This window comes from Lepidochelys kempii, chromosome 3 (assembly GCF_965140265.1).
Source record: "Lepidochelys kempii isolate rLepKem1 chromosome 3, rLepKem1.hap2, whole genome shotgun sequence".
Lineage (NCBI taxonomy): Eukaryota > Metazoa > Chordata > Testudines > Cheloniidae > Lepidochelys > Lepidochelys kempii.
This window is the reverse complement of record NC_133258.1, coordinates 149,840,744-149,855,177: the sequence shown is the minus strand read 5'-3', so window position 1 is coordinate 149,855,177 and position 14,434 is coordinate 149,840,744. Positions and strand designations below refer to the sequence as shown.

The window sequence follows — 14,434 nt, the reverse complement described above, 5'->3', positions numbered from 1 at the left end:
CCAGCGCTAAATTCATTTTCTGTAATTAAAAAAGCTTTATTGTTGCAAGTCAGACAATTGCAGATACAGAGCAAGAAAGGATTTTGGACTTAGGGCTCAAGACTGCTCATCCTAGCTGAGAGATCTCCCTCTTTTTCTGAAATCTTGGCTCAATCCTTGGAGCTACACCAACAGCAGCTGGGATATCTCTAAGTGTGACTAACCTTGCTATACTACTGAAGTGGTGTGCAAGAACCACAATACACAATTTTATCTTTGAAAGTACAGTGTTCATTTCAGGAAAAAATAGGGGTACATGTCCCATGATTCAGGCATAATTTCAATTCCAAATTGAATTTAAATAGTACCAGTTTGACTTTGTCTCCTTGTTCAACACATTCCATTGTTATTGGCATTGTAAGATCTAATCTATATAGTTTAGCTCCTAATTACCAATTTTGAACATCTCATAACTATGGAACTTTACATTCAGCAACTGCAGGTGAAGAATCAGTCAAAATACATTTACTTTAGAGGACATTCTTTACTTCTCATACCACTGTAGCAGTGCGCAGTACCATATGCATGGGACTTAAGAGCAAAGAAACTTGTTTGATAAAAGTGACAAATCTACTGTAATCTCAATATTAGGAAATAACGTTTTGTGAGGTTAAACTAGAGTTGCTTACAAAAGAAATTGCTAAACTTGAACTCTGCAGAAGTGCTAGCTCCAATGACTGGCAGAAAATACTACCCACTTCCCACCAACTTTAAACACAAATTGAAATCACTGGCCCAGTGCTGAGGTCCCCCCCCCATTCACATTTCATAAACAGCAGAAACAGTGCAGATCAACATGACCTGCTGGAATAGTCAGAGAGGAATTCAAACTTTAGTCTGATCGGTTTAATTTTTTTTTTTTTAGCAGGAGGAAAAAGAATAAAGTTACAAGAGTCTTTTAATATTTTCACAATGTTAAACTAAAACTGAGCACTAGGCTACATGTGTAAGTAAATCTAGAACACAAAAGGGTTAAATAAGATTTTCTTTAAAGATACAAGAACTTAAGCTTTCTTTACGTTTAACAAACTTCACAGAACAGATACTGCAGAAGGAACAACCCCTCCCCCCACTTTTTTTTTAAAGTGAATATTGCCCATAATCCACATGAACTTTGAGTAGTGTTCTCTTAAGAGCCACCTTGAAACCAACTGTGCATTTATAACAGGGTTAAAGGAGTAGGAGGGATAAACAGCATCATCAGTATTAATGCGGAGGAGTCTTGTGTGTCAATCAGAATGTCCACCAAAGACTATGCTATGATTTTAGAGGAAAAGAAAGTGCGTATCTCAGCAACAGCTGAAATCCATGGTTTTTAAACTCTTCATGGCAAGTGTTAAAAATATCCTCAGATTGCCTTGTCACCAGGATGGAGTGGGACCATTTCCTGAAAATACAGCTGGAAATTTTGTTGCTGATTCCATAACCTTGAATAATAAAAAAATAGTTTGGTTTACATAGCTTGCATTTTACAAATGATGGAACATTTCTGATTTACTTCATGATTAAATCACACTAATACAGTCTGATGCTGAGTGTATTTTTAAAAAAAGTCTCATTAAATGGTTTGATCTGGCTACCAAACTAAAAATTAATTTGGCATGTATGAAATTATTTACCTTTAACACATGCAGAAAAAAGGAGGACTTATTTAAGCTCTCTTTCCCCACACACCATTATTGGAGTGACAATATGCTACTTCACCCCTTGGAAGTTTTACACAAGCCCAATTTTTCAAAACTATACAAAATCCTCCCCCCCATCCCAGTTTTTCTACTAAACTACCTGATTGTTAATGCTTTACTAACTTGGGTCAGGGAACCATATCCACATAGGACTACTGAAACAAATCAGCATGAATCCTCTTGACCTGCATAAACTTTGTCTGCAGCAGGAGACATGCTGATTTTTTTTCTCTCTCTCTTTTTTTTCTGCTATAAACTAACAAGATCTGTGCAGTTCAGCTCTATGTGGCTCAGTGTGAAAGCGCGCATAAGTCTAAACAACAGATCCAAAGTTTTCTATTCCATGTAACGCATTTCACATTCACTTGCTTTGCAATATATGCGGGCAGAGATTTTCATGAGAGCATCGAGCTGCATAGAAACAAGGCTGACATAGCCCATTTGATTATCTTGTTAAAACTCAAGCTGATGAGGGATGCTTTCCTGGTTGTTCCCCAATACTGTTACTGAATTCTGTTTGCTACAATATGTCCTTTCCCCCCCCCCAATATATATGTCTAGCTACAGAAAGTCAGTCTGTAGAATCCAGCCTTGGCTACTGTGCTGTGAATTAGCCTTATTTGATCAATTATCAGATACCTGCACTTAGCAAAAGGCAAACAAGAGCCAATCAGGTTTCGGCCGGTGGGAATGGCAGCACTGGTCAGCATACATAACAACCGTGGAATCTGGTCAAACAACGCTTAGAAATTCTATGGATGCCATGTAGAGAATATACACTGTTTACTGCTCTAGGATGGAACCAGCTTTAAAATGAGATCACCATAATTTAAATGAAGAAAAATAGGATCTCTGCAGCAAGTTAGATATAATTTTTTTTTCATAAGAATCTCTGTCCTCCTCTCTTTTTGGCTTCCTGGGAAGAATCAGAAAGATGTTCCCTCCCCAACAGAATCCCTGATGCTGGTGACATTGCCTAACCTCAAAAGCCACACGTGATGAAGGCACGGATGACCAGTCAGGTCTTCCGGGCTTAGCAGCTACCACTGCTGCTTTTAGTGGAGTTTCACCTCTTCAGGATTTACTAGAAGTGAAGAGGTGAAAGGCTGCACATTAAACACAGTTTGTCTGAAAGCTGTGTGCATAGCAAACTTTTACACCAGCTTCTACTCAGCTATTTATTTTAACTCTGCAGCTGGAAGGTTTCCAGCATAAGGCTTTTAGAGTTTGACTCCAGCAATAACAGAAGCCTTTGGATTTTTTGTTTTGTTGTGTTTTAAATCCACTAGCCATGCTCAAAAAATATTTCTTCATGTTTTAATTTTATACATTGGCTAGCAGGCACCTTTGTAACCAGCCAGAAATCAATTTCAACCACCATCAACCCCTAAACTACAGTACCAGGACGGTTGGCTAAAGAAAGGAAACTGATTGGCTGTAGTCTGAAACTTGCCCAGTACAAGGTGTCTGGCTGACTTTGTCCTAAATAAGGCTAACATTAGTGAACTAAGAACAGCATTTGGTTGCAGAGTCTCGCACTCAGGAACACCCTTCGCCGATGCGCTGGCATGATCTCCCTACTTTCCGGTCCAGTTTCACCATTTTCATAATGGCTTCCTCGCGCCCACGTCCCATGTGGTCAAACGTGCAGTCATGTTGTTCGGGCAGGCGATGTAACATACAGAACACATAACCTGCCAAGGAGAAGGAAAGAATGTGTTGTGTTAAGGACTCCCTTGAAATGGCTGAATCCTATGTCACCCAGGAGAACAGCATTATGCTGGGGATTAGTGGGGTTTCAAGATCAATGAAAACTTCACGTTTTCATTTGTTTTCATGATATTGTCACAAATATTGGTATGAACAACTTTAAATTCCACGCTGTTTTGTATCATACACATTCAATGGGAGACAACATAGTTTACACCTACATTTACAGAAATTTTCTATGGCATATCTGAGTTGGAGTCATATATTAGTAATTTATTCTTGCAACCCACCCCTCTGTGAGGAAGGAAGTTTCCTATTTTACAGATGAGACAGAGTAAAACCAACATTTTCTAAATTAGTCTCTGATTTTGGATGCCCAGCTGGAAATATCTAGGGTCTGATTTTCAGAGGCATTGAACACCTTCAGCTTCCTTTGACTTCTTTTGGAGTTGTGGGTGCTGAGCATGCTGTCCATGGTGTCACAGTTTGGGGACCCAAATACCATGGCACTCAAAATCAGAAGTTATTTTAAAAATGTTGACTCTGTTAGCACCACCAACCCTGTGACTGAGCTGGAAAAAGAACCCAGATTTCCCCAGTCTATTTGTACTGAATGCCATTCTCTTTTTGAGGGTGTCCTCACTCTCTGTCAGAACCCAGAGGATTCCCTTCCTCACGATGCTATGTCATGCCATTATCCTTCTGACTGTGGGTCAGTCTTCTCTCTCCCTTCCTTCCTCTCCCAGCTACTTAATACCATTCAGGCATCCAGAGCCCTGCACTTCAATGATAAAAGGCAGCCTTTTTTCCCCCCAAAGGGGAAGAATAAAGCCTCTTCAGCACCTAGTCTTTTTCAATCTAGGGAGAGACTGGAAACCGAACTCTCATCTCGGGATGTGGGCTGAACATCAGAGTGAGTATAAAAGTCTTGACTTCAGATCCCGTCTCTGACACAGATACTTGGTAACTTTGAACAAATCTCCTCTCTGCGTCCATTTCCCTATCAGTAAAATGAGGATAATAATTACCTCACAGGGACATTGTAAGTAGTGTTTCTAAAGGCCTTTGCAAGTGAAAAGTGCTGTATGATGGTAAGTAGTAGTAGGCTGATACAGTATGGCAGAACAGCAGCACACAGCTACCAGGATGGCATAATCCACTGCATTTGAAAAGTAGTACAATATAATGTATGCCAACAGTATCCCTCCTGCATGATAGCTCAAAGGACATCATTCTGCCTCCCACAGAACACTTAGCTAGTGCCTCTCCATAAGCAATCAGAACGGATTAAAACCACAATTATTTCAAGCTTCTAAAACAGGGGTTCTCAAACTTCATTGCACCATGACCCCCTTCTGACAACAAAGATTACTACACGACCCCAGAAGGGGGGACCAAAGCCTGAGCCCACATGAGCCATGCTGCCCCAGGTTGGGGTGGGGGCAAAGCCCAAGCCCCACCACTTCAGGAAGGGGGGCCAAAGCTGAAGCCCCGCCACCCAGGGCTGAAGCGCTCGAGCTTTGGCCCCAGGTGGTGGGGCTCGGGATTCAACCCCAGAAAGTCTAAGCCAGCCCTGGCGACCCCATTAAAATGGTGTCACAACCCACAGTTTGAGAACCGCTGCTGTAAACCTATATTACAAGACACCACTATAGAAATGAAAGAACCAATAGATTACCTTTACATTGGTAAGATCCTTAAGAAAACCGATACAAAAAAAAAAATCTCATGAGGGATTATTTTTGCAAAACTAACTTGAAGACAGAATGGATTTATTTTGGCTTGCAGTTTCAATGACACCTGCTACATTTTTTACATTTACATTAGTTCACATCGCTATATTTCACACCCTTACCTTGTGCAGAGCATGTATTCTTGGGATACCAGCAACAAAAATGGAGTTTCCTTTACTTAAGGTATCTTATTTAACAAAACAGACAATGATTCAGCTAAATTAGGATATAAAACCTTTATCCCTTTCCCCATTTATTCTCAACTGCTGATCCACAGCAGACATATGCAGGAAGTACCAGGCACTTCCAAGGTCAGATGGTAAAGATGGTTTAAGTAAGAATGCCCTTGGGTATCAACTTAACAGGCTACTTGCCTGATTCTCTTGTGTACATTCTGGGGTAGGGAACATCTCCAACTGAGATTGGCATTTCCTTTCTCCATTTGTTGAAAATAGGACATCAGCCTGCTGAACCAATACCAATTGGATGGCATAGGAATATAGCAACTGCCATATTGCATCAGACCTGAGGTCCATCTAGTCCAGTATCCTGTCTCTGAAAGTGGCAAGCATCAGATGTTTTACAGGAAAGTGCAAGAAACCATGCATTAACAGATATGGTATAATCTGCCCACCATGACAGTTTCATCCTAATCCCTGTTAGAAATTGCCTTAAACCCTGCAATACGAGGTTTCATATCCTTTCCACTTCTTTTTATATCATCATTAGCTAACAAGTCTGGATATTCTTGCTATCCATATAAATGTCCAATCCTTCTTTGAATCTTGCTAAAACTCTTGGTTTCAATGACATTCTGTGGCAGTGAGTTCCAGAGTCTAATTATGCATTGTGTGAAAATGTATTTCCTTTTATCAGTTTTGAATTTGTCACATTTCAGCTTCATTGACTGTCTCCTTGTTCTTGTGATATGAAGCAGGGAGAACAGAAGCTTTCACTCTATCTTCTCTAGACCAGTGGTCTCCAAAGTGAGGTGCACAGCAGGAGGAGCACCGCCAGAACGCCCCCGTCACTTTGGCGGCTGCGCTCATGGACCTTTGATTCCTCAGTGGCACGCTGGCGGCTGCTCAGCTCTCCCTGCCCCATCTTTGGCCGCACGCCAGCAGCCACTCTTTTTTTTTTTTCCCGCTTCCCTAGAGCTGGCCCTGGGGGATGCGCGATCCAAAAAGTTTGGAGACCACTGCTCTAGACCATTGTTTTATGTAACTATCATGTCCTATCTTATTTTGTCTCCTTCTAAGGTAAACAATCCCATTATTTTCATGCTCCACATATCAGTTTTTCTAAGCCCCAATCATTCTCACCACCCTTTTCTGAGACCCTGCTAATGCTGCAACATCCTTTCTTAGACGAGGTGAGCAGTAATTTACACAGTATCCTACATAAAGATATTCCATCAATATTTTCTCTATTATTCTTCCATTCAATCCTCATGTCTCCTAACATGTTTTTTTAAAAAAACTACAACTGCACACTGAACAGAAATTCATCAATCTGTCCACAAAAGGTATCCAGATGCTTTTCTTGGGTGGATTCTGTTAATTTAGAGTCTCACTATTCTAGTGGGCCAGTGAATGATCTAAACTATTTTCAGCTGTCTCTTATTGCCGGGGCTTTTGCTTTTTATAAATATGTGCAAGTGAGAACAATGCCTTAAAAACCCATATGGAAAATTTACAGACTGTTCAAACAGAATAGTGATAATGCCTACAACTGAATTCATAAAAAAAAAATCCCATCATTAAAAAACCAATATCCAATACAGGATTTTTAACATTTTACTTAAGACAAGTTTTTATATTATTAGCTTTTCTTTTACATTATGCATTGGGCTTTTTAGATAGGTAAAGGATAACATTATCGAAAGTCCCTAAGAACTTAAATGAGCCATGCATCAGCCTATCGAAGCTAGGTTGTATAACAACATAGTTCTGAAGAATTTTTCACTAGTTCACAGTTGTATTATTGCTTCTGTATTCTCTCCCTGCTTCACTAGCCTTGGGAATCAGGGTGGGCACTACGTAGTCGGTTGTGTGTGGGAGTGCCCATTCCAGTCCCAGGCTCATCAACTTTGACAGCAATTACATTATTAATTTATTGCACTAGGAGAGAAGGCCAATATGTTTATCTCTACTCTTATCCTTAAAACCAGTTCAGATTTAGAGATGAAACCGTTTCCTGAGAAACAGGAGCTCCCTCTTGGTTAGAAAGCAGAGTTAGATTAATGAGCTCTTGTGGTATATTTACTGTTAAGTTCATTACTGAAAGATACTGGATATGGGTTGTCTCTCCTAAAGGATAGTACAGAAATGCAGAAGTACCTTTGCTAGTCCACTTTAACAAGCAAAAAACTTCTTGCAGGGGAAAAATATCTGTCAGCTAAGGCTAGTTTAGCAAAAGCAGAGTCATAGCAAAAATACAGCAAAACGAACAATTTCAGCTCCGGGTGGCAGATCTCAATGTGCTACACTTCATGTCAGGAATAGGCTATGTACTGTGCTCTCTACACTACATTCATCTAATGCAGCATTGTGGAAAGATGTACTGAGGCATTAATACCTTATAGGTAGGGCCCTACCAAATTCATGGTCCGTTTTGGACACTTTCATGGTCATAGGATTTAAAAAAAATAATAAATTTCATGATTTCAGCTATTTAAATCTGAAATTTCACAGTGGTGTAATTGTAGGGGTCCTGACCCAAAAATGAGTTGTGGGAAGGTCACAAGGTTATTGTAGGAGGGGTTGCGGTACTGCTCCCCTTACTTCTGCGCTGCTGCGGGCGGTGGCACTGCCTTCAGAGCTGGGCACCTGGAGAGTTGTGGCTGCTGGCCAGGAGCCCCGCTCTGAAGGTAGAGCCACAGCACAGAAGTAAGGGTGGCAATACAATACCATACCTTACTTATGTGCTGCTGCTGGCAGGGTGCTACTTTCAGAGCTTGGCACCTGGCCAATAGCGGCCGCTCTCTGGCCCCCCTGCTCTGAAGGCAGCACCACGATCCTCTGCAACTCCCTTTTGGGTCAAGACCCCCAATTTGAGAAATGCTGGTCTCTTCTGTGAAATCTGTATAGTATGAAGTAAAAATCACAACAGACAAGATTTCGCGGGGGCAGACCAGATTCCATGGTGCGTGACGCGTTTTTCATGGCCATGAATTTGGTAGGGCCCTACTTATGGGATCTTATAAGTGCAGTAAGGAGCTATTCTCTGGAATTCATCAAAACGAGGCTTCTGCTACATTAATTAGAACTTCAATGGGACCCTGAGAGCTAGGACTGCACCTGGTGTAACATCTCTCTCTAGAGTACTCATGCCATTTCAAGTGATCTTGAAAATGGTGGAAGCATCATTCAAAGAAAGTCTATAAGACAGCAAAGAACAGCTGTGAAGTCTGCCCTTCATTTTTCATTCTTCCTGAGGACTCTGCTGGAGAAAGCACATTTCAGCTGGAGGTCACTAAAGCAGCTCTATGTACCTAAGATGGGAGAGCACATCAGACTTCTGTTCTTACTCTGTGTGAAAGTGAAATGCTGCTGAGTCCCTGTTAGGTAAGAAGCTGTTCACATCACTAGACAGGAATATGGAACAATAACTATTGAGAGCTTCCACCAAAGTGCTAAAAAAACCTACATTTAATTCTTCTTGACGTTTTGACTTCTGAGTTTTGAAAGCAGCTAGCTGCTAAAATACCAGCAAAGTAATACATGAAGCATTAGAAACAATTAAAATACATTGCATAGTAATTCATTAGGAAAAAGTCAGGATGGAGTTTTGGAGGGTTCTTAATTCCCTCAAATGGCATCAATTCAGTTCAGTTCCTTTTCTTGTCACGATAACTAAATGGAAGGAAATATGGTCCTGGAACATGCCCCTTTTTGCAGAGTAGGTGTTGTAGGTGTTACTGCAAGCCAACAGTTTTACCCTCATTGCAAGCCAGCAACTGAAAGCTACAGCAAGAAGGACTGGGTATTCTCTTACAGGTTTTTGGTAGATCTGTAGACCTCAATCTTCCAGTAGTAGAGTCCACTGGAGAAGTTCAAGGATATTCCTGATAAATATCTATATGAGGATTTCAGTGACTAACTAGCATGTTAAACAGAAAGGGAGAAAACATTTCCAAATGCCAATCCCTGTGTTTAAGAATCCAAAAACCTGTCATGACAAGACCCTTTTTTTTTGGGATATGAGCATGTCTTGAGAAGCTAGCAAGAGAAAGAAAAATTGCTCAAGTACAAGTGTCAACAAAGATTATTCTTATTAAATATTTATGTAGTGCCGTAATTTGCATGGTGATTTAAAGATATTGAAGACAATGCCCCATCTCAAAGATTAAGATTAGCAAAAAAGCAATTGCACATTGACCTAACTACCCTGGAATAACTGCTCAACTTTCAGCACTTTTAAGCTTTAGTTTTTGTAGAAATCAGAAATGTTCAGACTTACCCTGAAGTTTTCATAGCAAATGTGCTGAGTTGTAGACTCATCCACCGAAGTTAAGACAAAACCCCAAATTCCACTTTAGTGGGGTTTTATTTTAGTATTTCCAAACACCTCAATTCACAGAACTGCAAAAACCTCATTAGCTTAAGCTGACAAAATACCTGACTGTAAAATGCTATAAAAACTGTAACAATATTTTCTGGGTCATAAATTTGAAAACATTAGTAATGTTCAGACTTGATTCACTAGTCAAAGCGAAAGTGAGCCATTCTCTCCTGAAATACCGGTTCTAACAGCAACCTGTTAGTTTTCAAAGTTATGCACGGTGATTGTGGCCATATGCACAAACCATTCTGAAAGTTGACTCTCCCCGCCCAAAATATGTATGCAACATCAACCCTCCTACAGCCTTTGAAGGGGAAGCTTCCCTGGATAGGTAAATGGAAGCGATGCCAAGATTCACAGCCAAAGTCAGAGTGCTTGACATTTTAAATTCAGTCCTAGCTTCACACTACTGCTGTCGTTTGTCAGCTTTATTCCTGAATGAAAAGGCACAAATTCAAAGCCACCAGAATTTGCAGCTCATGCCACTTCTGAATTTTAATTAATAACACACTTTTTTCCTCACAAATATTCTATTTGGAGCCTCTTCAAAAGTGGTCTAATAAAGCCACAGACTTATTCCTGTGCAGAATTCTGCTCCATATGTTCTGGCTTCTTTCACCTCTCTTGCAAGAAATTTTACTTTCCTGCTGATTTGAAATTCTAATCAACAGACGTTCAAGCAGAACCTAAAAATACCTAGATGCCTTAGAGATGAAGGTACTGCAAGAATTACATGCCAAAATGCAGTATTTTCTAGTAGTGCATGTGTGTGTGTTTACATAGAATTCTATATAAAGATTATGTGCAAGCATAAAATGTAGAAACAGAGGTTAAAATATCTGCAAAATGTAAAAAGACCAATACTTTTGAAGGACCAAAATTACAGACCTATTTATATCGGCAGACAGTACATTTGTATGCATGTCCAGATCATAAGTACACAGAAAAAGTTTGCAAATCAAGAGTTGCTCTAGTGTGAAGCACTGAAGTTTAGTCACACACGCAATCTTTGCTAAAGCATACAGGAATGGATTTTCAAGTATATTCAGCACTTACAACGGGGGCCAGATTTTGAGACAGCTCCACTCCCATTTAGGTTCCTAGAGATGAATGGGAACTGCTAGGTCCTGAGCTCTTGAAAACGTGACACTTAAACGTTAGACCAACTCCTTCTTTAACCTCTTCCCCCTCTTATCCACAATGAGATTTATACAGAATAAGAGTTATTGTTCAGCCACTCTAGGTGCGCTTGACTTAACTCAAAACCACACTCCATTACAGCTAAACTGCAGCAATTCCGTCCCACGTAATCCCTAAAACTAATAAAGTAAACTTTTGAAGGCACCTTTTCCCTTCCCACAACAATTGACCACCCTTCACAACTTTTCTTCCCCTCTCCTATCGGGGGGTGGGTCAGAGGGAGGAAGGAAGCGAGCTTTACCATGTAAAATGTAGTGTCATCTGGTTATCCCATCCTTCCCCCATCAAACTAGTATAGAAGACAGCCAAAAATGTGTCTCCAGTACCACCTTTCTTTTGCACTTTCTGGACTCCTCCCAATCCAGAGCACAGCATAGACAGCACTTGCTGCTCTGGTGGGGGATGGCCTCCTGTCCATTTAAAATGGAAAAACATTCATCTTCATCCTTCGGGACTTCTCTGGGGCATTTGATACTATAAGCCACCAGATTCCAGTACACTCTCCAAGAGGCTGGCAGGCATGAATCTAACTGCCCTGAGATGTCTCAGTTCTTTTTTATCTTAGGGTTTTGTACTGCTGCTCATCAACATAATATTGAACTTCCTCCTCGTAAAAAAAAAAAAAAGGGTCAATAGCAAAGTCTCTATTTGACTTATGTATTTCCTGGCTCTTCTCTTTTTGGATTATAGAAAACTGCTTTGAGTGACGACGTGTTTGTGGCTGGCTGGGGGTAGTAACTGCTTTTTGGGAGTTTTTAGCTTTGTTTTTTGGGGGTAGAGGTGGGGGAAGGGATATTCTGGAAAAGCTTTATCAAAGAAGGTTTTGAAGCACTTTCTAAAAGTAGGACAGACCCTGAATTCATCTAATCGCTGGAAATTGGTTCACAGTAGGAGCCCCTCAATTGAGAAGCTTTATCCCCAAGCTCTCACATAGTATGTGGTGAGTTTTGTGATCTGTGTTATTACAGAGGAGCACAACTTTCTTGGCAGTTCTTAGGTGAAGCTGAGATCTGATCCACTGATTTTCTTTGAAGATAAGGACCAAGGCTTTAAATTGCATAAAAAATAGACTGGGAGCCAGTGCCAGGTCCAGAGGATGGGCTGTAAGTACTCACATGAACCAAAACTATGCAGGAGGCAGGCAGCTGAATTTTGTACTGTCTGGGGCCTTTCTACAGTGTTCACATTCAGCTTCAGATATAGTGAATTATAGTTGTCAAGCCTTCAGGTGACTAATGCATGGATGACTGAGCCAGGTCCTCTCCTGGCAGGAAGGGGCAGAGTTTCCTAGCAAGCTGGAGGTAAAAAGAAGTTTGAGTCAGATGGTACCTGATTATCCAAGCTATGTGATAGTCAAACAGTACTGTGGGGCGTTGCACCACTTCGATGAATGTACACGGTATGCTTTCAATAGAAAGGTAGATGCAGGAAGATGGAGTCTCAGCTAGTTCTTCAAAGCTTTTCCCTCTGCTGACCAGCATCGTTTCTGTGTTGCCTGGGTTGTGTTTGAGCTAGCTGCTGTTTCATCCGGGAACTGAGAACTTGTAGAAATTGTTAAATCTTAGTAGTGGTAGTATCATAGGAGAACGAGGTCACGTCTATGCTAGGAGCACTTTGCTGGTATAGTTATACCAGGATACTATACCAGGAAAGTGATCCTAGAGTGTATGCCAGCAAAACTGTGCTTTGTACCTGTATAATAAAACCATCCCTTCCTGGCGAAATAATCTATACTGGCAAAACTGCAGTTTTGCTCATATAACTACATCCATGTTAGGCACTTCTGCCAGCACAGCTATGTCAGTCAGAGATCACACCTCATTACACCCCTGATATAGGTAGACCAACAAAAGTTTGTAGTGTAGACCTGGGCTGAGATGTATAGTTGGGTGTCAGTATACTATTGGCATTGGAGCCCATGAATTCTCACTCTTCCTTCATATGGTCTCAGGTAAATATTGAAGAGAATAGGGGATAATCTGGACACCTGCAAGATCCCATAGGTGAGGGCCTTCAAAGAAGAGAAGTAGTTACCCATCGTCACTCTCTGAGTTCTGCTAGAAAGGAGCATTTGGAACCATATGAGCATAACCTGTGGCTGAACCTATAGAACAGTGGTTCTTAAACTGTGGGTCGGGACCCCAAAGTGGGTTGCGAACCGCTTTGAATGGGGTCGCCAGGACTGGCTTAGATTTGCTGTGGCCCGGGACTGAAGCCCGAGCCCCACTGCCCAGGGCCAAATCCAAATCCTGAGGGTTTCAGCCCTGGGTGGTGGGGCTTAGGTTGCAGGCCCCCTGCCCGGGGCTAAAACCCTTGAGCTTCAGCTTTGGCCCCCTTGTCCAGAGCGGTGGGGCTCAGGCTTTGGCCTCCCCACCCAGGGCAGTGGGGTTCAGGTGGGCTTAGGCTTCAGTCCCCCCTCTGGGGGTCATGAAGTAATTTTTTTTGTCAGAAGGGAGTCACGGTGCAATGAAGTTTGAGAACCCCGGCTAGAGTGTCATTATGGACAGTTATATCTCCAACACAAGGGCCTTCAAGTTTTAGTTTTCTCCCCTGTACCATTCCATACCTATATGGAGCCATTGAGTGCTAGTGAGACAAGATGGGCTTCAAGGCAGAGGTTGTGAGGGAAATTCCCAAACCTAAGCCATTCTTTTTAGGTGACAAATCTGAGGAATGGTTGCAGATTCAGGTGTCATTAGAGAAGGTTTTGGAACAAACCGATAAACAATAAGAAGTCACCAAGACCAGATGGTATTCACCCAAGATTTCTGAAGGAACTCGCATGTGAAAATGCAGAACTACTAACTGTGGTTTGTAACCTATTGTTTAAATCAGCTTCTGTACCAAATGACTAGAGGATAACTAATGTGACGTCAATTTTTAAAAAAGGCTCCAGAGGTGATCCTGGCAATTACAGGCTGGTAAGCCTGACTTCAGTACCGGGCAAACTGTGTGAAACTATAGTAAACAACAAAATTATCAGACACATAGATGAAAATGATTTGTTGGGGAAGAGTCAAAATGGTTTTTGTAAAGAGAAATCATGCCTCATCAATCCACTAGAATCCTTTGAGGGGGTCAACAAGCATGTGGACACGGGAGATCCAATGGATATAGTGTACTTAGCTTTTCAGAAAGGCTTTGACAAAGGTCCCTCACCAAAGGCTCTGAAGCAAAGTAAACTGTCATGGGATAGAGGGAAGGTCCTCTCATGGATTGGTAACTGGTTAAAAGACAGGGAAAAAAGGGTAGAAATAAATGGTCAGTTTTTAGAATGGAGAGCAGTAAATAGTGGTATCCCCCCCCAGGGATCTGTACTGGGACCAGTCCTATTCAACATATTCATAACTGATCTGGAAAAAGGGGTAAACAGTACGGTGGCAAAATTTGCAGATGATACAAGAGAGTTAATTCCCAAGCAGACTGCAAAGAGCTACAAAAGGATCTCACAAAACTAGGTGACTAGGCAACAAAATGGCAGATGAAATTCAATGTTGATAAATG

At 41.3% G+C, this 14,434-nt stretch overlaps 1 protein-coding gene across 4 annotated transcripts in view; it reads right to left on the bottom strand.

Moving 5' to 3' along the window:
• Window positions 1-919: 919 nt before the first annotated feature.
• Window positions 920-14,434, bottom strand: part of ZFAND3 (zinc finger AN1-type containing 3) — a 243,365-nt gene continuing 229,850 nt past the window's right edge. For 2 of the 4 annotated variants that reach the window (XM_073338547.1, XM_073338550.1), the window contains exons 7-8: window positions 3,306-3,418; window positions 920-1,466 (exon numbers count right to left, since the gene is read on the bottom strand). In XM_073338547.1, the coding sequence (XP_073194648.1) occupies window positions 1,401-1,466; window positions 3,306-3,418 (179 nt within the window). In that variant the 3' untranslated portion in view covers window positions 920-1,400. Of the gene's footprint in view, window positions 1,467-3,177; window positions 3,419-14,434 lie in introns of all 4 variants that reach the window. The other 2 variants (XR_012158193.1, XM_073338549.1) reach the window with 2 other exon arrangements.